This window comes from Drosophila melanogaster, chromosome 2R, assembly GCF_000001215.4.
Source record: "Drosophila melanogaster chromosome 2R".
Lineage (NCBI taxonomy): Eukaryota > Metazoa > Arthropoda > Insecta > Diptera > Drosophilidae > Drosophila > Drosophila melanogaster.
Window position 1 is genome coordinate 18,950,586 of NT_033778.4, and position 26,804 is coordinate 18,977,389.

General features: G+C 45.8%; 4 protein-coding genes across 11 annotated transcripts in view; 2 read left to right on the forward strand and 2 right to left on the reverse strand.

The window, feature by feature from the left end:
* sano (serrano) overlaps positions 1 to 8,915 on the forward strand; it is an 81,110-nt gene extending 72,195 nt beyond the window's left edge. For all 6 annotated transcript variants that reach the window (NM_166315.3, NM_001144234.2, NM_166314.3 and 3 more), the window contains 4 exons: positions 4,393 to 5,541; positions 5,672 to 6,907; positions 7,135 to 7,850; positions 8,008 to 8,915. In NM_166315.3, the coding sequence (NP_725839.1) occupies positions 4,925 to 5,541; positions 5,672 to 6,907; positions 7,135 to 7,618 (2,337 nt within the window). In that variant the 5' untranslated portion in view covers positions 4,393 to 4,924 and the 3' untranslated portion in view covers positions 7,619 to 7,850; positions 8,008 to 8,915. The remainder of the gene's footprint in view (positions 1 to 4,392; positions 5,542 to 5,671; positions 6,908 to 7,134; positions 7,851 to 8,007) is intronic.
* A 9,903-nt stretch (positions 8,916 to 18,818) lies between these two features.
* prod (proliferation disrupter) lies at positions 18,819 to 20,548 on the reverse strand. Its single transcript, NM_166317.2, has 3 exons — positions 20,211 to 20,548; positions 19,549 to 20,143; positions 18,819 to 19,482 (listed from the first exon to the last, which is right to left on the reverse strand). Exons 1-3 carry the CDS (start codon positions 20,421 to 20,423, stop codon positions 19,250 to 19,252), a joined length of 1,041 nt encoding a protein of 346 aa, NP_725841.1. The 5' UTR covers positions 20,424 to 20,548; the 3' UTR covers positions 18,819 to 19,249.
* A 175-nt stretch (positions 20,549 to 20,723) lies between these two features.
* CG15107 (uncharacterized protein) lies at positions 20,724 to 21,952 on the reverse strand. Of its 2 annotated transcripts, none has more exons than NM_145192.3 (3): positions 21,660 to 21,952; positions 21,244 to 21,601; positions 20,724 to 21,178 (listed from the first exon to the last, which is right to left on the reverse strand). In NM_145192.3, exons 1-3 carry the CDS (start codon positions 21,846 to 21,848, stop codon positions 21,006 to 21,008), a joined length of 720 nt encoding a protein of 239 aa, NP_660193.1. In that variant the 5' UTR covers positions 21,849 to 21,952; the 3' UTR covers positions 20,724 to 21,005. The 2 variants fall into 2 exon arrangements, with proteins under 2 accessions (NP_660193.1, NP_001261082.1); NM_001274153.1 differs by having other exon boundaries at positions 20,724 to 21,190.
* Positions 21,953 to 22,026: 74 nt separating this feature from the next.
* Positions 22,027 to 26,677, forward strand: Topors (Topoisomerase I-interacting protein). Of its 2 annotated transcripts, NM_001274154.1 has the most exons (5): positions 22,027 to 22,353; positions 22,413 to 23,137; positions 23,198 to 23,658; positions 23,726 to 25,140; positions 25,308 to 26,677. In NM_001274154.1, exons 2-5 carry the CDS (start codon positions 22,742 to 22,744, stop codon positions 26,150 to 26,152), a joined length of 3,117 nt encoding a protein of 1,038 aa, NP_001261083.1. In that variant the 5' UTR covers positions 22,027 to 22,353; positions 22,413 to 22,741; the 3' UTR covers positions 26,153 to 26,677. The 2 variants fall into 2 exon arrangements, with proteins under 2 accessions (NP_001261083.1, NP_611388.1); NM_137544.3 differs by having other exon boundaries at positions 22,342 to 23,137.
* Positions 26,678 to 26,804: the final 127 nt, after the last annotated feature.

Below are 26,804 nucleotides of genomic sequence, written 5' to 3' on the forward strand. Positions count from 1 at the left end.
GGGTTTGGGTTGTGGAGATGGGCTTTTGGATGGGGCTAAGCTAACGCAATCGCTGTCCGTGGTCCACAACGTCATTAGTCACACCAGACGAGGGGGCGGGGGGCGTGGCGATAAGGTGGCTTTTCGGGTGGAAATCGGTGGAGGTTGGGCTTGGGATATATAAACCAGGAACAGCAAACAAAAGCAAAATGCTGTGAGCTATGAAACCCGCGGCCGAAAGCGGATAAAAAGTAATCAAAAGTGCTCAGAACGACATAATAAGGCAACTGAGAACTTGAAGAGCAGAAGTGAGAAAAGGGGGCGCTGGGGGAGTGGCTAGTGATGAGTGGTGAAAAAGGGGGCTTTTGGCTGAAGGTGTTTCTTTCGCACAGAAAAATACTTGACAAAGAGGAAGTGAAATCAAATAAAGAAAAACGAAGCACAAAAAGGCGATTTTGCGGCAGAAATATTGCATTTATATGTGAGAAATACAGTCCGGATTGCTTAAGTTGCATTTGGAATCGGCTTAAGAGGATGTCTAAATATTTTATGTTCGCAATGATTTATTAGGGAATCCCACAGAAGTCTATAGAGATTTAAAGGCTCTTGAAAACACACCTGAAAGTATGCAACAGCCAGTGAGTTTTGAAATATTCCTTTAAGGACTTTCAACTGTTTTTGTTAGCCCTGATGGAGTTGCGTCTACAGAGGAGCCACTGTAGGGTGCTGGTGAACATGAAGTGTTGGTGTTGGCGGACGCCGCGGATTCTTAGCCGCCAAAGCCCTGAGCTGTAAGCCGCTTGCCGAGAAGTGCGAGAAGTACGCGATTTTTAAGCCGCGGCTTAAAGTGGTGACAACAGCAATAGTATGAAGTTACAGCAACAACTTTTGGCTTCGGCTCCGCCAGCGAGTTGAGTTGCATTTTGTAGAACTCTTTAGTGTGATTAATGTGCCACACACTGGCAAACACACACACACACATACATGTGTGTGTGAGAGTTTCCTTTTATGAGCTCTTTGCTTTACAAGCAGGTCGTGCTCCTTACACTTTTCCTTTTTCTGCGGACTGTGGACTCCTTCTGCCTGCGAGTTTTTTATACACATTTATTTTTTTTTTTTCTGCCAGTTCTTGCTTTTGTTGGGGACAAACAAAAGCCCAGCCACCCACACACACCTTCATGCACAGACATTTTCCGTTTGCACACACACACACACACACACCCACAGCTGCAACGCCCTAATCCTTTTGACGTGGCTTTTATCGCACTTGCCTGCTTTTTCGTCTGCAGATTGTGCCGAAAGGGTAGCGAAAAGGATTTTCGAGTTGTACAAACTATTTTACCGCATCTAAAACTTATATGTCCACTTACTTTATACGATTTCAGCGGCACTCAAATGGTTAGACAAATTCCCAAAAATCGGTTTACATTTTTATTTCTCTTTGGATTGCTGGTTTGAGTACTTTATCCTTCACTTGGCTTATTTTAAAAAGATTTGGTTAGTATTTTACTATATTGTGAGTTGAAAGTTCAAAGTGTATCGTTTAGTCGGTTAATCCTATCCCGTTCCACTTCCTTTTCCTTTTTCTTAAAGCTTTCCGTTTCGTTCACGTTTTTTAAGATTTTTTTAACATATTTTGTGTGTTCTGGGTATCTCATTATGTGCTCGAGCTCCGTCTTGGGTTACATATTTTTCATAAGCATATGTATGTGCATAATGGCCACCCTCCCCGCGCCAGCACATATTGACTCTTTGGGGGCTTCATTTGCTCAAGTGTTTTTTTCTTCAATTTTTTGTTTTGTTTTTGAGGCCCCTCGGGGGCGGTGGCTCTTGGTGCGTTGCACAGGAAACAGCAACAACAAATAGCAACAGGCAGACAGGATGTTGAAAAGGATTCCGCTGGGGGAGAAAAATAAAGGAAAAAATCATAAACCTTTTGTGGGGCTTCATGCCAAGTCATCTCGTGTCGTGTCAGTCATAAATTAAGTGAGTTTCTTCCAGTTTTTTTCCGTTTTTTTTTGGTTCAGTATTTTTTTTTTGTTTTTTTTTTTTTGTGAAGAATATTCTGCGGATGTTGGAGCAGCTGCTTTTTGTGCCACTTTCCAGTGCAAATTCATTAAGACATTTTCGATGAGATCAACTTAAATGCGAGACGGGGCCAAATACAAATTACGAGCGCTCCGCACGTGAAAAACTGTGTCATTGTGTGACATCAAAACCAACAAAAAGCCAACAGAAGCCGCAATAAAAACTAACGAAAAATCCAGACACGTACGGGCCAGGAAACAAGACAGTTGCTGCAGCTTTTTAGCTCCATCTCCAGCACCAGCTTTACAGATTGCTGATGCTGGACCAATCCTCTCCAGCTTCAGCTCCAGCTTCAGCTCCAGCTCCAGCCAAGACGGCTCGGCGGCATCAATTTTTGTCCAGTAGCCGAGAAAATGTCACGTTTCCACATAAGTTACAAAGGCTTTCGGCCACATTGAGCGTGAGAATTGGCAACTGGCAGTCGCTCTCCTTCGCAGGTCCGTATGTGTGTTTTCCTGCTCCAGGAAAAGGTACTTTCCATGGTGAAAATTAATTGCCAGCCGTGTTGCAGTCTCACTCTTTGTCTGGCAATTAATTGGAAAGCAGATCCCCTAAGAAAAAGCGGGTTCAAATATGTACGCCTCACATGTCCACACACAGGGAAAAACTTTAAAATGATTTTATTTAATTATTCAAAATATGTGTGTATATATTGGTTATTGCTCAAAAAAAAACCCATAGAAATTTAATATCGATTTTAATAGTTTTTTTATAATGGTTTTTTTTTTTCAAAAGAAGAACTTGATAGAAATACATGCTCTTGATCTATGTTTTTTCCAGTGAGATTGCTAGCTTTAACTGAAGGCTTTTGTTTGACAATCCCGGAAAAGTCGGTCGTACTAAAAATCAATTAAGCGTTTGCATGCTGCAGCCAGGGGCCAAAAAAGATTTAATAACCTTTGCGGACCAACTAAAGTTAGGGTTATGGTATTATGACCCAATAATCGCGGCCGTTGCATTTGGGGGAAGGTGAAGGAACCTCCCCAGGGCTCGTTAAATGCTTTATGACGGACTCTTTATGGCCCCAACTGGGGTTTCTATAGCTGCTGACTGCTATTCATGCTCCAGTTGGAGAAGGGACGGCAATTAGAGATGGATGCTCTTCCCGGTGGACGTAGAGCATAGTCAACTGGATGGGAGAACTGGCATAAGGACCGCAGCAGGTGCGGTCACTTTGCTAATTGCCAACTAATTTGGTGAAGTGGATTCCACACACTGGACTTTCATCTACATATTGCCCCAAGAGAAACATGCAAATGTTGCAATATGACAAGCAATCAGTGATGACAAGCTAATATGATCCTCTAAGAATCAAAAATATTTGTAGGTGCATACTGTTTATAACCATAAGATACTAATTCAAGATTTAGCTACATTTTTGCAGTAGAAACTTAGCCAGTATTACCCGTAATGCAATTTTGGCAACACTGCCAGCCATTCAGGCAATACGACGTCTCGTAATCAGCCGCATTTATGTTTGGCCATAAAATATGCAAATATCCTTTAAGTACTTTTAATGTCTTGCCATTTGTTGGACCGCTGGCTGTTGGCCCATGGCCATGTCCTCCTCCTCCGCCTCCGCCGACAGTCCTCCTCCGCCATCACCTCCTCCCTTTTGTTAATGGCATGTTTGGCATTGTCGCACAGTCGTCTTGTCTATTCCATGGAATATATGGATGTATATGCACGTTCCTCTGTTGCTTGCATTTTCATTTTGTGCACTTTGCCATTTCTTCAGTTAAAGTCTTCTTCCCTACTTTATGGCCCCCATAAATAACACCCTGTCGTTGTATCGGTGTCCATATATATATATATATGGATATATCCCTGTGTGAGAACTTCAAGAGCTGATCTGCGGACTCAGGAATATTTGAGCTTCGTCGAACTGAAGGGGGGAAATTTGTAGGCAACATTTCATTTACCTAATGTCTACTGGGTACCAAAGGTGTGTGGGCATTTATTATTCAACTCTGTGACAACACACTTAACATTCTATGATTATTCAACGGACTTCATGGGAAAAAAGCATTTCCCATATCTCAACAAAAAAAATCTACAATTTAAATTCCAGTGTTACATTGTGTGTCATTAATTTTATAATAAATATCTGAAACGCTTTTTGTTTTATTTATATTTAAGTTAATATTTCACCTTTGCAGGGTATCAAATCGCACGCTCTTTTTATGCATACTCATAATTCCTTGGGAAAATTGCGAACTTTTGCATATTTTTTAAGCTGATTTCCCATGCATAGCATTATATCCTTGTCGTTGAGTGTGGCATTACATCGATTAATGTCTCTTCATTTAATTTGATTCTTTGCAGGAGAAAAGGCTTCGGTAAAGCAGCTTACCAACTGGCAACGCGAAGGCGTCAAAGGGAATCGAAAGGAGTGCAGGCAAATTGAAAAGGACTATTCGCACACTGTGGCCAGCGGAGGAGGAGGAAATCGAACCGAATGCAGTATCTCAACTACGCTCTGCAGACATCCACGCGACTGCTGACGTACCAGGGCCCGAACCAGGATCTATATCCTGACCAGACAGGAGTAGCCTCCGCCCACGAGGAGGAAATCAAGCACGCCTGCTGCAGTCGCGGCGCTCAGCTGCTGAGATTGCGCCACCGAGAGCTGGCCAAGCGACGAGCTCTCGAGGATCAGATTAACGCCAATCAAGAGGAGCAGGAGGAGACGGAGGAGGACTCTCGGGATCAGCAGGAGCCGCTGCCGGAGGAGTTGGACAGCGAGCAGGGAGCCGTCGGCGGGGAGCAACTGCATCCGCAGCCAGTCCAATGAAACTTACTCTCATTTAATGTCCAACTGGCGCGCAGCAAGCTGCTATCGTTCTTCAACCGCGACATGGCCGCCACCGATGGCCAAATCATATTGGCCGCCTCCCGATTCGGCGATGCCACGCCCGTTTACCTGCGCGACTTTTCCAAGCAGCCGCTGCCGGCGGTGGCCAAGATCATCAAGGGCCAGCACCAGGCGCTGGGGGTGCCCACATTGTCGGCCCCATCTCTGCAGAGCACCGCCCTATTTCTGAGCGCCGGCAAGAAGTACCAGATCCTGGCCCAGCCCATCAAGATCAAGGAGGGTCGCAAGCCCACCAATGTGGGCGCCAAGGTGCTCATCCCGGAGACCTACGGCGGCTACTTCGAGCTCCTCAGCGAGGATGGTCGCTCCACGCGATGCATTGACTCCGTGCTGGAGCTCTCGCGACGGCGAAACGCCCGCGTCCTGGTGCGGGAGACCTTTCGATGCCAGCAGATGAACCGGACCATCCACGCCGGCGAACTGCTGACCACCATGAACGACAACGGGAAGTACCTGCAGTGCAGGAACATCAAGGACGAGATCATCAATCTGCCACTCGATACCAAAGCCAAGTTCTCGCCGATCGCCAGGGAGGACAGCATCAGCGGTGTCCACACCGTCAAGAATCTGCTGCTCAAGCGGATGCCAGTCATCGTGAGGTGAGTTTAATATAATGAACGACTTTAAATATCTTAAATATTCGAATATTTTCTCAAAGTATCTTAAATTTAGTTTGAATTATAACTTGGGAACTAGTTTTTAACACCCATCCTAATATCCAATCCACAGACTCGTTCACGGCAGTGCGCCCAAGGGTCTGAAACAGCCATTTGTGCCCGAACTGCGACTGCTGGGCTGCGTGGAGATCGACAGGATATTCGCGTTGCCACTGCAAAAGGACACGGATCTGGTGCCGGTGCCGCTGAATGCCAAGATCAAGCTGCAGCGAGCCAAGAACATGGAGCAACTGGAGCACTTCATCGAGTACTCGCGATTCCTGGACAAGGCGCAGCGATTGCTGGCCGATGCACGCGATCGCCTGCAGATCGTCGATCTCAAGCTGAGCGAGAAGGAGAAGAAAGACTCCAAGTTCAATAGTCGCAATGGGGGCAGGTTGCCGGTGGTCATGCTGCCATCTGCAGCGGGAATGGCCAGTGGACTGGCGGAAAGTGGTTATGTGCTGCGCAAGAGTGCCAGTTGTGATTCGTGGTCGAAGCAACAGCAGCAGGCACTGAGCAGCAGCGAGATTGCGGAGGAGTACAACGAGATCGATCATATATATGATTATGTGAGGGGCCTGACGCCGCTCTCGAAGGGATTGGCCCGCTTCGAGCCCATCTGCGAATCACCCACTCTGCGGTCCCATCACACGGACAGCGGCAGTGGCAACTATTGCAGTTTGATCAGGGCTCCGGTTCACCAGCAGGCCACCACCTCCGGCAACAACAACTACAGCAGCTTGGAGTCGAACAAGCACAGCAGTAGCGGCGGTGGCCATCATCCCGGTAGCCACCATCACCACCATCATCACGTGGTTAATCACTACCATCATGGCCATATTCAGGAGGACATCAAGCCGGTGCCGCCGCCCATTGAAACGATTCCGGGCAAGAAGCCGGCGGAGAAGCGCCAGCGTCCCACTCTACCAAAGCTTTACATCAAGAATGCCCACAGTGCTGGGAGCAGCAGCAATGGCAACTCCACGGGCACCACCCACAGCACCAGTCACAGTCACAGCCATAGTCACAGTCACGTCCACAGTCACAGTCACGGGCAGTCACAGTCGCAGCAGCAGCCGCCGACACCCAATGGGAATACGGGCAATGCGGTGGCCAATGCGGCCGCCTCAGCGGTCGCAGCTGCTCATCACGGTTCCCACGGATCGCACGGATCACATCTGCACCCCCATCCGCATGCCAGTGTGCATCCACATCCGCATCCTCATCACGGCAAGGTGCTGACGCCCAACAATCATCTGCCGAGCAAGGAGGCTCTCGAGCCGCAGTCGCCTCTGTTTCACATCAGGTAAGCAACCTTTTGGGTCGACTTAAATTAAGTGGCTGCATGGCAAGTAAACTTCATAATCAGCTGGAATATTAAGTTAGCAAATGCAAAATCTATCAAGTTCCATTCGAATACTTTTTTAATGAGAAGTAAGGATCGATGTCATTAAACTCCTATTGCCAACTTTATTTACTTTTTTACTTTTGATAGTTATAGTTAACTTGCATTACTTAATTAACTTATTTCAGGTACAAGAGTCTTAGCAGTCTGCAGCTGACGCCGGACAACAACAATTGCTCCTCTGTGACGCCGCCGACGATCTCAGCCCACGGCAAGTCATCAGGAGCAGGCGTTGGATCGGGAGCAACTGCGTCGGGCACACCGGGCACGCCGGGCACTCCACCGGATGTGGGGCTCAAGTGCGGCAGCATACTGAACGTGCACGGTTACCTGTCCAGTCCGCATCCTCTGCCATTGCCGCTGCCCCACAGCCGGAGTTCCAGTAGCAATAACCATCACAATCCGAGGGAGGGTACGCTGGATTCATCCCGCAGCGGAGGCCGGACATCGGGCGACTCGAACAAGCTGCCCGAGAAGAAGACACGCCGCCTGTCCCGGCCAAGAAGTCTGTCCAACCTGGTCTGGGATCTGCGGCCCTCGAAGGAGAAGTCGAAGAAGAAGCTCTACATCCATCATTTCGATCAGCGGCAGCAGGCGACGCTGTATCTGTAGGATGATTGCATGGATGTATCTCCAGGATGACGATGACGATGAGGAAGTAGCAGCACGATGATGATGATGATGATGATTCGTTGCCAACTCGTTTCTAGCTGCCATCGACCCCCACAATACAGAAACAAAAACAGTAACAGAAACAGAAACAGAAACAGAAAAACACTGAGAAATAAAACACAATAAAAGAAGAGCAACTACAACTTTTGGCACGCTGTGTGTGTTCCTGCAGGTGAGTTGGATAGCCCATGCAAATCGTGCTGCGTTTTGATTGTTTTTTGCTTATTAAATTCGTGCAACAAACTAAGCCAACAACAGAAATAAAAACTAAACAAACAATTCAAACGGCCAACTAATGCTTCTTCCCCCCGCTCCATTTCATTTTGCAGCTTTCACCATTTAGCCTGCAGCAGCAATTTTAATTAATATTGAATTGTGCCTTTCCCTGCTACGCCCAGAATTATGCTTTAAAACCAGATTCCAATGGAGTATTTGATGAGAATATTTCGACCGGATGGAACCACGACAAAATGAAAGGCTGCCAGCACACACACACACTACTCACACCACAAAACGACCACAAACACATACACAAAGCCAACATACACACACACCACACACACATGCATACACACATCAAGTCTATAAAATTGTGATTTTAATTTTATGTTTAATTTAATAATTATTGCGAACCATCTTCAAATTGGAAAAAAAAAAACGAAAAGCCATTAACGCTGCTCAGAAAAATTCACAAAACGAACTTTAGAAACCACAAAAACTTAGTTGTGTCTACAAACGAGATACTTATGCATTAAATGAGTACTGTATTTAAACAGGATAGCAAAAGACAAATGTAACTAATAGTAAGTCAATATTATCGAACAACCATAATCAATCATTTAGAGAATGTTATGCAACACTTACAGCTAGCTAAAATGAATTTATTAATTAACGCAATGAATTTCCTCCTCATAATTTAAATGTTGTGCAAACTGTTGATTGAATGCAATTAAACCATAATCGAACAGCTCTTGTTTAGTAATTAGTTTGCTCAGAGCCAGATATTTCCCACAATGCCCCCCCGAAATCCCCGGGAATATTGATTTCCCCATGATCTGCTCGCAATCGCATTGTCTTAGTCGTTTAGTCTGTACATTTTAGTTGTATTACCCAGCTTATATGGCCTACACATAGGGAGTATATATATATATACATACATACATATGTAAAACTATATAATATAACTTGTATTTGTGTCTAAATAAATGTCTCAGAAAAATAAATGTATATGCAAAACAAACTCGAACGCTGAAAGTTGTCTTGATTCCCGAGTGTGGGCGGCTAAACTATCCAATGAAAGCTTAACGGCCTGGAAATTTACTCAATAATAACCTGAATTGACCATATATAATTGCCAGTAAGCAGTTGAACAAAAAAAAAACAGAAGGCGCCAAATGGGGTAAATGGAATTTCTATATTCTATATAGTGTGAGCAACAAATGATTTCATAGACTTTTACAATAGGTAAGTATACAAAACAAACTAAAATATAGGAAATTGGACGGGCAGTGCTGAATATATTTAATTTCTAAATATATTAAATAACGTAATCTTAAATGTCTAAATACTTTTTCCATTCAAACTGAGTAACAATGTTTTGTAATTAACAAACATGTAAGATTCAAGACGCCCAAAAAATGTGTTTGGAATTCATAATACTCCTTTAGTATTTCCATATTCAATACTCAATAGAAATTATAGATTCCCGGCACGGAACACCTATAATATTTGATATGATCTCACATGTCTAAATACACTGCGATACTAGGCCGTAAAAGGTGCCAATAACAGCTGAAGCAAAAAACCAGCTCTGACCAAAATCAATGAAAATTGCGCAGTTTTTCTAAATGGAAAAACAAAAGGAAAACGCAAAGCGTAAGAAAAAAAATCAGTTTAAATAAATGAACGCATGCCAAATGCTTCCTGGCCGCAGACAATGAGCCAAAACACCTGCCTCATACTCGTAGACACCTGTCCGCGTTTGGGCAAAGAATCGAATTAAATCTCAATTGCTATGCTATGAAAGGGGGATCATGGGTGAGGGAGCAATGCGGAACAGGGTCTTTATGAAGACGAAATTGCGTTAATGCCGGTAATTAGTTGCAATATCGAACGGCTGCCACGCGAGTTCGCTGCTTGAGTCTTTCGTAATGCCGCATAAAAGCGCTATGCAAATACATTGTGGGTACACGGCGAAAAACTAAAGAAATATTCCGAAATGCTGCGTAATGTTTTGAATGGATTTTTTTTTAGGATAAAAAAAATAATTTAATAAATATTAAAACCCTATATAATTGGCTAGCTTTAGCAATTACAGGAAGTGAACTTAGAAAGTTCTTAGGAAGATTGCTTTAACATTAATGTTATTTATATTCGCCGTAGTAATACAGATATTAAGATGAAATACGGATATAAGGCTATTAATTACTTTTTATTACTTTTTAGACTAGAGATAATTATTTTATGTGTAAAAAGCAGAGCTGCAGCTGGGCCAGGAACTGGAGCTGGGGGCAATGAATTGAATAACATGAAAAATGCGCTTGCATTGCGATATCATCACGTTTATGACGTTGGCACAATTAATCAGCCGCATGCAAGCGCTAAAAGGCAGAGGAGTCCAAGGAAACTCGGCAGATCGGTGGGGAGAAAATCGGGAACGGGATCCGCATCAGGATCGGGAAGAGCCTGCAGATGAGGGAGAACCATAAACGTTTCTCTGCTCATCAAATGTGCAATTTATAACCACCACAGACGCCCACGCCGAAGATCTTTAAAGCTTAGTGTGCGACTGAGGCTCAAGTTCAGACGGGATTTTAACCCTGTATGTCCATTTAGATATTTATATAGCAACTTTTATATTTTAAATACTTACAACTTATCAGAGAGATTTAATTTCGATATACAATTATATGTATTTTAGTTTAAAGCAAACCTATTTTGTACAAATTTTTTATCCGTATGCATGAATATAATTTGTAGCCATAAGGCTGCATAAGGTTAAGATGCTTAGTTGCGGGTCGGGAACTAAGAACTGAGATTGGGGCTAAGTCAGGGGGACCTGCATGTTGCCTGGCCATTTGCTACAGTTATGGCACCAGGAAGACTGGACCTGCAGCTGCTCCATCCCCACCTGGCCCCACCACTCCCCCATCGCCGCCGTTCCACCCCCTCTTTGAAGAACTGGCGATTTGTATCGGGATGTCTGTTTAAACTGTGTGTAAATCGCCCTAAACTACGCATCAGTTTCGGTTTCAATCTCGGTCGGTTGCATCGCTTTCCCGCGGTTCTTATGCCAATGCAGAGGAAAAAATCCTTATGTTATCCTTATAATATAATTGTATCTTAACACAAATATAACCTCAACTTACTGTGCTGCTGAAATGATGGCCTTCATTTCAAATGGAAAGAGAACATTTTACATTTAAGATACATCAAATGGTCACAGGAAATTTAAACGGATTTATATAAATGCAATACTTACTTTAGTACGACTAGCCACCGGATAAATTAAGTTGCTAAATTCAGTGGAAGTGGGATTATTATAGCCGCCAGAACTTTTTGTCCGTGTTGCAGTATGCAGTATTTACTTGAGGAAGTGGCTGCGTTTAGCGCGGCAGTTTTATCGCGATGCAAGCGAGACGTGAAGCGATATAGCGGTAACAAATTGGCTTTGGCTTTAGCTTTGGCTTTGGAAATTCTGGCCCAGTTCGAAAACGCTTCCGCGACACAAACACACAATTAAAAGTTCTCGCAGCTCAATTACCCGGCTATCGATCAGGGAACAAATGGGGGACGAATGAGGTTTTAGCTGAAGAAAAGAGCAGGAGGAGGAGTTGAAAAATGCAAACTTCCCTTGCAAACTCGTAGATTTATAAAGACCTAGGGTCTTTGATCCATGTGATCTGCAATTACGCTCCGCTCGTCGGCTTGTTTATTTTGCTTTCCTTCTTTTTTGCAGCAGCAGCAGCTCGTCTGCAGCAATTGCGCAACTGCTGCAACAAATGCTGCAACTGCAACTGCAACAACTGCTGCAACTGGCTCGATAATCATTCAAATTTACAAGAAAACAATCAAAAACAAATTCCTAGAACACAAATCGACGAAACTCATTTCATTTCAATTAAAGTTGCACGCCGCGCGCCACAGAACCCAGTGGAAGTTGCAATAGAACGAGGGGAGTGCGAGGGAGGGGCTGCAACAGCTTTAGAAAAGTCCATAAAGGAAACGAGAAATGAAACTGGGAGCTCAGTGAAGAAACCGTCTTCAAAATGACCTGTAAATAGAAGCAAACAAATGCCAAAACTTGCGAAAAGTCTGCCATTCAAGAAATCCTTAAAGCATACAAAACATTTACAATGCAAAACATTTACAATACAATCCGAACAGATTGGAAAGAAATCTAAGATGGTAAATTGTTTTATAATCATAGTTATTTAAAATATCTTAAAAGTAAACCGTTTACTGAGGCTGATTATTATGCATTGATTCTAAACTTGCTTGCTCACTCGGCTATACACGATCTTACACACATTTTACAGGGTATCAGATCATGGGAGCGTGCAAGAATCGGGCGGGAGTAGCTGCAGAAGAAATCAGCAGCAGCAGCAGAAGAATCAGAATCAGCAGCAGCAACGTTGAAAAATCCCAAAGAAAACAAATTTAAATAAGACAAACGTCAACCAATTACCGTCAATCGCATTTCCCGCAAGAACAACAACTGGGGGCAGAAGGAGTCGCGCCAAAGTTGCAAAATTGCCAAACGGCCAATTGGGGGCGGTGGAAAAGGGGGCGGGACGGGGCGGTCCGGGGAACACGGCGCGCGCATGTGCAGTTACAATTGCGAACGGCGACTGCGTCACACGGAGAAAGGTCAAGAAACTGTGAGAGGAGAGCCCATTTGAATAGGTCTTGCAGGTGAAGAGTCGGGGAGGACTGAGGTGTGCAGAAGCTGAAGGTATACACTGATCGAAATGATCCAGTTACTAATTATGAGTACAAGAGTTCAAAAACAAGATCATTTCGGTATGGTCTAATATTTTTATGTAATGCATTAACATTCATAAAATAATATTTTACTCTATAAAATTAAATTAAAATATGATTGTAGTTGTTGCATGCGCATCACTTTGTAATTTATATCCAATAATGAAGGATTAAGTAACAGAAGGTAATCACTTTTATAAATAAAGTGTAGCAACACTTGAAGAACCACTTTCGTGACGTCAAATTTTGTTCAGTGTAAAAGAACTGCTCTGCCTGGAAATCAAATCAAATCCAAATCAAACAAACACAAAAATGGTGCAGCGCGGTGGTGGGGAGGGGGTATATTGAAAGACAAGCCATCGAACAAATTTCCATGCTCCGCTGTGAAATTCCACGACAGAATGGAACGACAACAACGACAACATTGACGAAACCAAGAAGTTTCCCTGCCAGCCTGGTTTTTCTTTACTTTTCCTACATTTTCCCCCTGCTCGTTGGGTGAGCGCAATTATCCGTCGCGTGGTGCGTACAGTGAACTCTGGTTATGTAACCATTGCCAATTTGTCTTCAAATTGTTGGAAATTTAAGATGTTAAATAAGATCGCTAGAAGTTCAGTTTCAACCATTAGCTATTTAAATAGTATTACAAATCCTTAATTTAAGCATGAGAGATACTTTTTTATAGAACTTTTATTAAATATGCTAATTTAAAATAAATAATTTGGGTGCAACTTAAAGTTTGGATAATAATTAAGTACCCTTTTGAATATTATTTAATTATGCTAAAGTGTCCAGAGTACCCCAGCATAAAGGTCTGGAAAAATAGTCGCTTGGTAAAAGGAAAGCCACTTTCCTCGCACCTAAATTGCCCAAGACGAGCTGCACGTAGTGACAGCTTCGGCTGACATTGCTCCGCGGTCCGCTTGCCACGCTCCTTTGGGCACAGATCAAGTTGGCTGTGGCAGTGCATCCATCATCGGGTGCCGTCGATGATTCTCATGCGAAAAGGTCAGCGGCGGACGGCTGTGGCTTGCAACTTCGTCTGGGAGTCGCTTTCGGAGGCACTATTCCAGATGCCGACACTGGCCTTAGAATTTCAATCATCGGGACCAGTGAAATGTGGCAGCAACATCGGAGCCACGTCCTGTGCGTCTGCAACATTGTCGCTCCGATCGGCATCGATCCTCTCGGTTTGGCCACTTTGTTCTCGACTCGCTGAAATTGCAACCGATCACGTTCATTGCATGCATACAAAGCAGCAACATCTGCAGCAGCCGGAGCAGCAGTAACATGAGCAACTGCAGCAGCACTGCAGCTTCAATTGGCCAGCTACGTCGATTTCTCATTCGATCCATTTGAAATTGTTTGATGCCAGTTTGATATGGAGGCCATGTTCGTCGCCGCTGCCTCGTTACCTCCGAAAGTACTTCAATCATATTCAGCAATTGCAGCAATTGTTGCGCCCTAACGATGTCAGTGCAGGAATCCATTGCTGGCCCCTTATGGCCGCGATTGGAATTGGAGGTGCCCCTAATGGGGCTGGGTCACCCAGATCTAGGTGGCCAAAAGGTTGGCTGGCTAAGTGCTTTGCCATGGGAGCAAGCCAATAGAACAAAGTAGTTAACAGTGAAAAATCCATAATTTACAAAGTTACTTGCGGACGCTTCGAAATATAATTGAAAGCAATTAAAATTTGAACTTGGATTTGAATAAATAGTAGTACTTAATTCGTCATAAGATGCGCAGTTTAGGCATAAGCTCAATATTGAATGATTAAATTTCATACGTATCGCTTTCTAAAGAAAACAACTTACTGCCAATATTATTCCAAACTGGCATACACATATTTTTCCTATTAAATGCCTTCAAAAAGTGTGTGTCATCAGGTTTCGCTGTCTGAATGAGCCCAGCTCCCTCTTTTCCACATATTTAGCTAACCTTGGTTCCGAAAAAGAATAATAAAGCGTCCCCTCGACACCATGAATCAGCATATGATGGCTTCAACAGAAACGGAAACATAAACATGCATTTCATTTCGGTGCAAAATGAGAGCTAAATGCTGCAGCTGCAACACCAGTGAGTGCGGCAAGGTTGCGTTCACGTACGGCGCATAAAATCAATAATCCAACACACACTGGTGCACTCGGCAACGCAGCAGCAGCAACACTTGCAGCAGCAACAGCGGCAGCAACAGCAGTAGCAACACTTGCAACAGCAACATCAACGCACCACTGTCAACAGTCAAGTGGCAGTGCATTAAAATTGTAAACTTGAACAGCAAACAAAAGCCACAAACAGACGGCGATCCACGATGGAATGGATTGGACCTGGCTGGCATGGAGGAGGAGTAGCAAGTCAATGCTGGCTAGCTGGCTGGGATTGTGTGCATTTGGACGCCGGGTATCCGGCTTATAAGCCCTCCCTTTCAGCCATTCAACCATGCTGCCCCCCGTTTTGGCTTCTGCTCCTCCCAGCTCCCAACTCCCAGCTCCCAACTCCTGGCAATTTCAAATTGTGCGTCACGTACACGCATAATGGGCAAAAGTAATGAAAACATATGAACAGAAACGCAGGATGGAGAAGGTTGAGGTTGAGCCAGTAGGCACTTGCAATTGCAAATGCACAAAATAATAATTTCGCAATACGCGCAGTTCAATTACAACCAGGAGTAGCAGCAGACACTGCAGCATCAGCAGCAGCAACTGCAACTAGCTATCATTCTGGGCATTTATTTTACAATGCATTGCCGTAATATAATTGATATGCTCTAAGTAATTGGCGCTGACCACGCGAGCAACTTTTCATGTTGCGATTGGTGATTCCTGGAGCTGCTGCTTCTGCTGCTCCACGTTGCACGTTGCTGCTGCAAGTGAGAGATCAAGCAATCGATTTGTATATCGACGAGATCGATCCATTCGATCGCCACACTGGCGACATGGCGGACCACCCCAACTGGCCGTGCGGAGCCTAATTGCAGTAGCAACATCATGCCAACAGCAGCAACTACATCATTTTTAATGCCCTAAATCGCGGTACGGTTGTTAAATTTTGTTTATAAATCAGAGCGAGGCCACTTGGGCCAATGCTGAAAGCTTTACGCTTTGATGTCGCCAACGAAAACTGCCATTTATGGGCAATTAGGCATCGATTTGAGTCGTTGCTACTGCTGCTATTGCTGCGGCGGCTACTGCTGCTGCTGCTGTTGTTTTGCTGTGCGGATCCTGTGAGCGCCATTAATGCAGTGTGCAACAAATCACGGCTGCAATTAGTGCGTGTTTATGACTTTCGGCTGAGAGGGCGCCATTTCAGCGCTTCATAATTTTTTCCAGCTTAGTTTGGCCAAGCCATCTCACCCCTTTTGACTTTTGCGCAGCGTTTAGGCTGCCGACAATTTGCATGCAGCAGCAGCGGCAGATGCAGCAGCAGCAACAGCAACATGGAGCAACCGCAGCCATCGATGATGGCCAGTCCATCGAGTGGCGTCAATAATGGCCTGTCGTTGGCCATAAACGCCCGCTGGCCATATTGTTTAGCCGATAGTTGTACTTGTTCGCCGTCCAGCTCACTAATTGCCGCATATCGATGTGTGTGCGCGTAATGGCATAGATCATGCTAATATAATTACACGCTGGACAGCAGCAACATGGCGTAGACTAGGATTGGGAGCCATCACATTTGATATGAGGAAGAGATCCCAATAAATGTTCGGAATTAAGCTTTTAAGAAAAGGATCTTTAGATTTACGATTGCTGACCGCCTTCAGTTCGGCACTGCAACAACCTGGCCTATAAATAATTTCTATATCGCTGGCCCCGCTTTGATGATGGCCTGATTTGGCTGCGGGGCATTATCTCTGCCTAGTGATATATCAAGTGGCCACAGCGGCGAGCAAAGCACATGTTGCTGCTGACGCTTCATCGCTGCCAGCCAAGAAATGCAATTTTCGGCAGCAGCAGCAGCAACAGCAACTGCAAGGCAAAAATGCATAAAACGGATGAAAAAATATATATATGTATGTACATATATAAAATAAAAGAAATGGCTGATATTCGCCAATGCTTAAAATTCCAAGGCAAATTGCGGGCAAGCGACCGCATCGGTGTTGCATGTTGCATGTAGCAAGTTGCTGTGGCTACGACGAGCCACATCAACACAATTCAGCGTCATCACAAACATCAATTGACCCTTCGGTGCTTCAGGATCAAGCGTAATAATCGCCGGCATAAAAACGCTTTGCACTTTTGCGCCACAATAATGGCAGAAAGGTTGCAAGTGGGCTGTTGCAAGTTTGCCTGTTGCAAGTTGCCAGTGCCAGTGCCAGTTGCCGCTGTTCCCAGCATGCATATGTGCCTTGACCATGATAGTGGCCTTTGCCTAATGCCATACCATCACGTATCCACATGATTGCGGTGGCAATAAAAGACATAAAGTGTCACCAATAATAAAAAAAAAATTGAGAAACACTCATATGAGTTTAAACATACATAGGCCTTCAGTTATATATTATTAAATAAATTAAATTAAAAATGTTTTAATGTTATAGATTCGTCCGCTGCTGTTTTAAGTCTAGTTCCAAAAAGCTGCTTGATGTTTTTTATCACACCCAGCCAACTTTTCCATTCAGCAGCATTTTTTTGCTCCCATCAACTTTAAAGCTTCAACATTCTGGCCAGTTTATTTCCTGCCTTTATTTCGAAAAAATGCGCAAATTCAGGATGGCAAAGTTCACTTCGGCGTTGTTTTGTCAGTTACGAGTTAGTCATTCTAAAAATATGACGAAACGGATTCATTCATCAATATACATGAGAAGGGACAACATACTGGGCTCTCTACTGGCTGTTTCTACATATACTCGTATCCTTCATGGGGTACTAATAATATCATGCCGCTAAAAGTAATTAAATATTAAATAATGGCCACTTTCGTCTTTTTCAGAAACAATTCACTTCAGTCGAAGGGTATTCCATCTACGTATCCCAGCATCTCACATACTGGTCGGCTTTTATTTTGTGCAGTTTCTTTTGCTGAATTTTTATAGCACCCGCCCATGGGGTCAATTCTGCACGCTGGCCGTCATGTGTGCCCTGGCCCAAGCCCAAAACCAAAGCCAATTCCAGGCCTAGACCCTGGGCCCATACCTATAACGATACCCATACCCATACCCATACCCATACCCACCATACCCACATATCCAGTCCCAAATCCATGGACTCATATAGCCGTGGATGGCAGAGCGAAACGAGTGCAACACGAACTGCTTAATGGACTGGGCATGCACTCTGAGCGACGACCCATCAGTTCCTCAAACTTGGTTCCAGTCGCAGTCCCAGTCGCAGATGGAGCCTCCATTTCATGGCCATGTGAGAAGAAGACATCTGGGTCCCAGACACTCATTTCCCGCCGAGGTGTGTGTGCAGGTTAATCAGCTTTGCCAGCGGGCTTTTCATCAAAGAGCGAGCGGCACCCACACAGGCGACACCACATTGCACTCAAAAAAATCAATGACCAACAAGGAGCAAGCCTGAAATATCAAGAAATATGCCTAAGATGCAATTTCTCACCTGTGAGATAAAACACAAATATCAGGAATTCGATTAGCTGGTCATTTTGTTGAGTGCACCTTTACATAGAGCACAGATTAAGCATACGACGTGTTGTGCAGTTATCAACGCGATGCCAACGATTCCTAACGGAACACCGTGCGTCGTCCCATGGCGGAGGTCTGTTCCCTCAAACGCTCCACCTTGGTCTTCGGTAATTTATGATTCGCAGCGCACGGCCCGCAAATGATCTATTGCCCATTGCAGTTATCCAAGCGGAGTAGGTGGAGCAGGGAGCAGCCGAGGACTTTGGATCGGCACTTGTTGCATCAGCATCGGGCGACCATAACAGCCACAAGTGATTTCTTTCGCATCGATGCCTCCAGGCGCTGCTGACAGTTACAAAGTGCGCCCACTAGTTGGCGGTCAGGTTAAAATGACCCAAACTAAAAGCCAAAGCGAAGCCGAGCCACAATGCATATACGCGTTGTCGACGCCATCTCCCTAGCTTTGATTAATGGACTTTTCGTGTTGGCTTCGATTCTGGCCACGGCGTCATAAATAAACTCTAAAAATGCAACAACAGGCAAAAGGTGGAGCACGTCTGTGCGGCGCATATTTATCATTGGTAAACTTTATTCTTAACATTTACATACAACGCGTTAAAATTACTTGTCCAATTGTTTTTCACTTTAGATATTACAATTTTATGCCTATTTCATATATATGGATATCGTAGATGAAGTGCTTGAAAAGTTGAAAATAACTGTTTACACAATAGAATTCTATGTCAATTTTAAACTAGTCAATTTAAATCTGGCTACTATAAGTTACAGTTTTGTGTGTGTTCCGGCGGAGCGCAGGACTTGGAGAGCTAGAAAACGTTCGAGTGCCAAAGAGCACATTCGTAAAAGACCTATACAATTCGAGCTGACTTGACTCGTTCCATTGCTTTTGCTAATGCTGATCCTTTCGCCGTGGCTTCTGCTGGTGCTGGAGTTTTTGCCGACTGCTTAGACCCACTGATCTCGCCCTGCCGCTTGGGACACTATAAGGACGGCGGATCGTACTGGAAGCCCGGGTTGTTGAACTTGAAGCGCGCAATCTCAAATTGCAGTGTCTCGAATTTGATGTCGGCCAGTCGCTTCAGCTGGTGCGCGATCTGCTGGGCATCGCTGCTGCTCAGCGCGCTTGTCAGCGAACTGGGTTCCCGCTCCAGCTTTGTACTGTGCAGCGGCGGCACGGCCTGCATGTTTGAAATGCAACGCGGCGCATTTTTAACTGAAAGATATGGAAAAACGTGATGTTAACTGCTTAAACTTAAGCAAAGTAAAACGGCATAGTTACCTTCGTAGATAATTTGCTCCCTGGGCTGTGTGCGCATCCGCTTGACGGGCAGCTCGCCGTTGATCAGCTTATTGCCGGAGGAGGCTGTGCCCGGATTGATGACGGGGGCAGCAGGCCTGCGGGATGTGACGTACTCGACGGCGTGCGGCTGCACCGTTTGGGGATCCTCCTCGACATGCTCGAAGGATGTGTTGTCCACGACGATGGTGCGATAGGTGCCGCCACCCGTATTGACCGCCGTTGTGGACGCGGTGATGCCGGTCTCCGCCAGATTCTCCTCCATCATGTCCTCGTGATCGACATGCTCCTCCACCATCTCCTCCTCGTCCACCTCATCGTTGATTGCCTCTTCAACGGCTGCCTGAAGTTCCTTTTGAAATGCCACCGAAGTACGCTGGCCCAGTTCCTCCATCTCGTCGTCGTGCTCATCCTTTTCGGACTTCAGATTGAGCATCGTTTCGCCGCCGGTGGTGGGCACCTTGCCAAAGAGATCGAGAGCGCGCGTCTCCACGGAGGTCATCGAGATGTCCTTTTCCGTGGACAGAAGGCTGCGTCTGTACTTGCAGCGAGTGGTGTTCTTCCAATCGTTTAGGCGCTGTATGTGGAGCAGGAAATTCGCGATTAGAGGTAACATTATTTGGGTGATGTAGTGGTACTCGTACCTTGCGCCACTCCTCCGGCGTCAGTGTGGGTCCGGAGCTGCACTTGTTTAGCCGGTCGGAGAGCTCCTTCCACTTTTTGGTCAAGTAGTTCAGGTCATAGTCGCGCGGCACTCGTCCGGTGGCGAAAATGGGGTCGCTCTCCATCATGTCGATGTACATTTGGTACTGCTCCGATGAGGTGCGTTTCTTGCGGCGGTCCATCTTGCCGTTCATCCGGGTATCCTTGCTCTGTGCCTGCGTGCTCGATGCCGTGTTTAAATAGCTGGCAAAAGCCCTAAAATGCAAATCGACGCCACCAAGCGATGCGAGATGTTCACAAACAATTTACGCATTTAGCGTTTGGGATTTTCTAGTTGCATTTTGTTGCTGTTGGCGCAGGGTTGCATTCGGCACGCCAGTGGTGCGCATCTGGCGGGAAGCCAAAAAAGCAATTAGATGCCATGCGATAGTTATGGCTAGATGTGCAATAAATAATTCAATTTTGTTGCAATAAAAACATGCGGATTCAGAAATGATTTGTCACAATATTTATTAGCGGTTTCATATAAATCAATAATACATTTCAAAATATATGTGCAAAAAGTATTTCGTCGAACGATATGCATAACAACAGTCTTAAAAACGACTAATTGGTATATGGTACACACTACTCAAGAATTTGTTTTCAACGAATGCCTACTGTACTACTTATTGAGCGTTCCGCGGCTTTTAATTCGAGGCGAAATCAGCAGGTCCCTCTGAGCTCACATATTATATTACATTATACATTATATCAATGTGCATGGCTAGCATGGGCTATAATTCCGGAACGTACTCGAATCCGGGATTATTGTACTTGAAGCGGGCTATCTTAAAGTGCAGCGATGCCTCGTGTATGTCCGAAATGCGTTTCAGCTGCTCCTGGATTTTCTCTCCATAGAAGGCAGACGGTTCTTTCGCGGCAGATTGATCAGATGTGACATCCGCGACTGAAATCAAGGCTATGTCCCTTTATAGGATATTTAGTATTTACATTAGATTTGCGTCTACCCACCTTCGTAGATAATCTCACTGGAACCATCGAGCCTTAGCTTTTTCGCGGCACTGTGACCATTGATGATCGTTGGGTTGGCTTGCTCGTGAGGCTCTGCTATGAACTGCTGGTACTGCACCTCCTCCTCCTCCTCCTCATCCACCAACTCCTCCAGGTTCTCATTCTCTTCTTCATCCAGTTCCTCTTGCTCCTCCATCAGTTCGTGCAGGCGCATCGAAATTCCCTCGCGAAAATTCGGTTCTAAGGAGAAGATCTGCAGGGCTCTGTTCTCCAGAGGAGTCATTGCATTGCTCTTGTCATCCGAGTTGATGCTGCGTCGGTATTTGGAGCGCGTGCTGTTCTTCCAGTCGTTGAGGCGCTATAAGCATGACACACTGTGGGCTTGTACACTCGATACCCAACTGGTTACAACATACCTTTCGCCATTCCTCGGGCGACAAAGTGGGACCCGTGGAGCACTTGTTTAGCAGATCGCTGAGCTCCTTCCACTTCTTGCCGTCCTGGGTGCGACTCAGTTTGTTGGCCGACATCGGGGGATTCTCCTCCATGAAGTCTAGGTATACTTCGTATTGGTAGTACGACGTCCGCTTGTTGCGTCGATTCATTTTGGGGATCCAAATTATGACCAACAATTGAAAACAAACAAATTGAAACAGACGCCACAAAAAGGCAATAAAGCAACGAGCTATCGATAACACAAACAATTAAGGCTCCGAAATTAAATACCAAAACCGAAATACCAAACTATTTTAGAAAATATCAAAATAATTGTTTGGTTCTCCTAGGTTCGAAAAGAAGTTTCTTGGAATTTGTAATTTACCCGCGCCACAATCTCACAAGATTGTGTAATACATCTAAAAATATTTATTTTTCTCAAAATATCACATTTCAATTTATAAAATAAATTGGTCTAGTTCTTTAAGCATTTTTTGTGTATTTCGTAATTTTTGTAACAAAGCTAGTCCTGCTTTTTCAATCAAGTTCAATCAGAGGGTAGAACAGCTAGTAGAACCGCTGACTCAACATATTTTCCAAACCTTTTTTATTTAAAATTTGTATTCTGAAGTAATTCAAAAGTATATCAATCTCCGTGGTCTGCAGCATTTAACTGTACGCGACGAACGGTATCACCGTAGTGGTCAAAAAAATCAAGTTTCCTGCATTTTCAGGTGTAAAATTAACTGAGATATAGTGCGATTTCTGGCCCGAAAATTGTGCTATTTTACAGAACAGGCCACTGACCACCACATAGACCGCAAGAGAATACGGATAATGCGTCCCCTAGCCCGGAAAAGGCCGCTGGAAAACGAGGATTGAGAACCGAATTGCGAACCAGATGATAGAGTAGCGTGCCAGCCAGCGAGTGCGAGCGAGAGAGGGCGAGAGGAGCAGAGTGAGAGAGAGAGGAGGACAGAGTAGACACAAAACTTCAGGCCCGAGTTCTCGCCCATCTTACGGCCGATTTTACAGCCCATATAGCCGCTATATAGTCGCCAGAATGGCGGAGGAGAATCCCGGAGCTCTTGCCGCCAACGTGCCCTATTTGGGAGTGGATGAGTTGGGCGCATCGGTGATTGTGGAGCCTGGTTTGGAAGGATCCAATGCCGGAGGCCGGACGCTACCGGCTGCGGCCATTAAGTTTGCTGATCTCACCGAGAGCGGCAGTGAGTCGGGAGACAACGAGGCCGAGGAACCTGTATCCGCTGGCCCGGATAATGCCAACGCCATCGGTGAGCCGGGCACCAGTGCATCCGCCGCGGAGGAGAACGGAACAGTAGAGCGCAACTCGCCGCCGCCCAATTGCGCCATCTGCTTGTCCCGCTGCAGGAGGAAGTGCTTCACGGACTCGTGCATGCACCAGTTCTGCTTCAAGTGCCTGTGCGAGTGGAGCAAGGTAACCAGTCCGCAGGCGAGTAAACCATTATTTTAACCATCTAATTATTCTCGATTGCAGATAAAGCCCGAGTGTCCACTGTGTAAGCAGCCCTTCAGAACCATCATACACAATGTCCGCACCCTGGACGACTACGATCGCTACCCGGTGCAGACTACGTCGCCGGTTCCAACAGAAAATCCCTCCCTACGTTACCACATTGTGAGGCGTCCCAGGTACACGCCGCTGGTGCAGAACCAGGCCGTCATTGTCAACGACATCGAGGCGGCCATAGCGGCAGGAGCTGCTGGTGAAGATGTGCTTTCGGCGGCAGAAGTAGCAGCTGGCAGGCGATCGTACAGCCGCTTTGAGCCGTATCGCTCGGAGCTGATGAATTACTACCAGCACGATCAGGATGCATCCACGTCGGGTTCATTGAGCCAGCTCTGGCGACGTTATGTGTACGATAGAAAGCTGTATGCTCTGCCCGTCAGCGACAGCGTGACTGGACACTTTCGAGAGTGGAGCGCCCGTTTTTACAGGTCTGTTCGTATACCTAAAACCGCATACTTAACCATACTGATTTCGATTTCAAATCCTTGCTTATAGAAACAATCCTGCTCAGATTCATCGCCTGATGCCTTGGATCCATCGCGACATCATGTGCCTACTGAGGAATGCCGCACATAGCGTAAATACTGTGATGACTCTGATGAGCGACCTCCTGCCCATGACTAGCTTACTAGGTCCTACATTCCGTCGACGGCTGTCGCCGTATCTCGGCGAGCGCACCAGTCACTTTATCCACGAACTGTTTAACTTTGCCCGCTCCCCGTATGACATAAACGGTTACGATCATGTGGTGCAGTATTCGGCACGAGTGGCTGAGGAGGTGGAGGTGGATCTGTTGGACATGGTGGAGACACAATCCTCGAACGGTGATGATCTGAATTTGGAGGTCGGAGATAGCGATGCGGATGCTATAAACGCTGGCTTCTCTCCGGATTGGAGCCCCCCTAGGGTACGCCCGTCGACCAGTGTGATTGTGACCAATCCTGGTGCCACACATTCCTTCAGCGTGACAATGGCCAGTGATGGCAGTGAGCTGCCGGGGATTTCCATACGCCGTACAACCAATGTGGGCTCACAAACGGTTGCCATTAACCTGAGCATGAGGCGCCCAGCGGCGGTTGCCAGCGAGGAACCAGAGGTCATCGAGATCGACGACGGCGATGCGGCCGCAAATGCAGAGGTGGCGGCCATCAATGATGGCAGCAACACCAGTAGGAGACACGCAGGTGCTACTCTTCCAGTGACGGCGCACATCGAACTGGAGAGCAGCAGCAGTTCCGGCGATGAGGATGAGTGCGTCTTTGTGCTGGAGCTGAAGCCACCACACATGCGCACTCCCGAACAGGTGAGCCTTGACTCAAATAGTGACTCCGATGTGGTGTTCGTAAATGAGCAGCACGAAGCTGCGCCGGACGCAATTGCCGAAAACCGGTCGACACAATCCCCTTTGGATCTGGCCTCCAGGGATCAGGGCCTGTTTATGGGGCCCAGCACAAGTGGCGCAGCGGCCAACAGAGGCAAGAACTGGAAGCTGGTCATGGCGCAGACACGGCGCCTCGATCAGTTGCGCACGCTGCGCTCTATACGTTCGAAGAAATCACGCCGTTCATCCATGCCTGCCCGCAGTGACAGTGGCAGCAGCCCCAGCAGCTGCAGCAGCTCCTCCTTTCACTTCAGCAGCAGCAGCGATGAGGATAGCAGTGACAGTAGTACCACCAACTCCGAGCCACCCAAGAAAAAGTCACGCAAGCGAGTGGCGAATAATAAGCGCTCTAAAAAGGAGTCAATCGGGAAAAGGACATCTCGTAAACGGAAGGCCAAAGACCAGAATATGGAAATGCTTGAGCAGCAGCAGATAAGCCAAAAGAAGCCCCAGCGCCAACCGGAAAGCAGCAGTGACAGTCCAAGTTCGTCCGATGACGAGTCAGGTGGCGATAGCAGCGAGTCATCCGGTAAGTGGTTTGTGAATCTAGACGGTTCTTATCAGCATGTATGAATGTATGTATAACACCACACATTCTGAACAGGAAAACACTAGAATGATCTCTAAAAACAATCAAAAAACTATTTATTATCCTATCAGATCAAACTTGTATAATTACACAAATTTGTTTTCTAGGTCAACCCAACACGAACAACAACAAATCCAGCAGCGATTCCGATGATGATAGCGCTGTAAACATGCAGCTCAGTGCCTTGCGCGCCACACTAAAAGCGGAGGCAACTCTGGAGGATAGGAAACCTGTAAAACTGGAGCTTCAGTTGCCGGATGACGACCAGGCGGGGCCCCTCCACTCACGGATGACTCCATCGCCGAGAGAGGATAACGAACCGGGTTGCAGTGCACCGAAACGGCGACGCAGTTGCAGCCACAGCAATCAGTCCAGCCAGAGTGCCAGTTTGGCCAGCAGTTCGACAGCCACCTCGAGCTCGGCTCCATTAAGTTCGTTTGCCTGGGGAGCAGCGGGCTTTTCCGGCGATCCGCTGATGCGCGGACATCCGGCGATGGAAGAGCACGACATAGCCAACTCCCTAATCGAACTGTCCACTCTAACGCAGCCTGTGAACATCGGACTCTTCAACGAGCATTATAATTCGGCAGAGAATTCCATGGGCATGCTGAGCAACACGTTGTGCGACAGCCCACAAACTTTGGCGGCGGATGACGCCAATCTAGAGAACTATTTCGATACAGATGCGGATCCGGAGGCCAGCCGTGAACGGGATGCCTATTCGCTGGAGGCCGCAATCGATGTAGTTGGCGAATCAGAGTTGCAAATCGCCGAGGATACAGCCACTGCCACCGAAGAACAAGATGAGGAGGACGAAGAGGATGAAGATCAAGAGGAAGACGACCAGGAAGAGGAAAAAGCTGCGGAGGAAGAAGAGGAAGAGGAGGAGGACGACGATGATAGCGACAACCACGATGAAAACGATGAGAATCAGGGACTACTGCCGTATTAAGCATAAGCCACTGATTTAGATTTTCATTTAAGTTGCTAGTGTAAGGGAATGTTTAACTGGTTTCCGTCTTGTCTTGTTCCGATTCCTGAAATCCCCAAACCCCATAAAATAATATTTGTAATTGTAACTCATGTATTGTAGGCCTAAGATTGCCATTTTAAGTTGTACATACATATATAAACACCCATCCCAACATTATTTAAATGTTCTGTCATACATACATATACCACCCCCCCCCTTCCACATCAAAAGACGCATTCAATATCCCCCTGAAGAACATCGATTGTAAATGTATTCACGTAGGTTAGCGGCATCTATAACTAACTAACTATAAACAATGGCAACTAACTTTACTATCGTAGCTTTTAAATCGTAGAATTAGCGCTGATCAATGTATGAGGAGGGTGTTAATGTTTTTTGCATAAGTGGGCGTGGCCAGTTATGAATTTTAGTGTACTCAACATACAATGAACAAAAGATATCTGTAATACGAATCAAATACATAATAAATGTAAAGATTAAATTAAAGATAAATAAGTGTCATTTCATATTTCGTAAAGTTCTAAAAGTAATTCTCATTGGATCAAGGATGCCCCCCGGCATAGGCACCTTGCGCATTTTTTTTTTTGTTAAATTTATGCATATTTTGTTT

Bases quoted from the DNA above. Each gene is read 5' to 3' on its own strand.
- prod (NM_166317.2), bottom strand. From the start codon at position 20,423: ATGAACGGCAAGATGGACCGCCGCAAGAAACGCACCTCATCGGAGCAG. The intron at 20,144-20,210 runs GTACGAGTACCA...CTCCACATACAG, and splicing joins CGCCGGAGGAGTGGCGCAAG to CGCCTAAACGATTGGAAGAA. The intron at 19,483-19,548 runs GTAACTATGCCG...CATATCTTTCAG, and splicing joins GGAGCAAATTATCTACGAAG to TTAAAAATGCGCCGCGTTGC.
- CG15107 (NM_001274153.1), bottom strand. From the start codon at position 21,848: ATGAATCGACGCAACAAGCGGACGTCGTACTACCAATACGAAGTATAC. The intron at 21,602-21,659 runs GTATGTTGTAAC...TCATGCTTATAG, and splicing joins CGCCCGAGGAATGGCGAAAG to CGCCTCAACGACTGGAAGAA. The intron at 21,191-21,243 runs GTGGGTAGACGC...AAAGGGACATAG, and splicing joins CAGTGAGATTATCTACGAAG to CCTTGATTTCAGTCGCGGAT.
- Topors (NM_001274154.1), top strand. From the start codon at position 22,742: ATGGCGGAGGAGAATCCCGGAGCTCTTGCCGCCAACGTGCCCTATTTG. The intron at 23,138-23,197 runs GTAACCAGTCCG...TCTCGATTGCAG, and splicing joins GCCTGTGCGAGTGGAGCAAG to ATAAAGCCCGAGTGTCCACT. The intron at 25,141-25,307 runs GTAAGTGGTTTG...TTTGTTTTCTAG, and splicing joins CGATAGCAGCGAGTCATCCG to GTCAACCCAACACGAACAAC.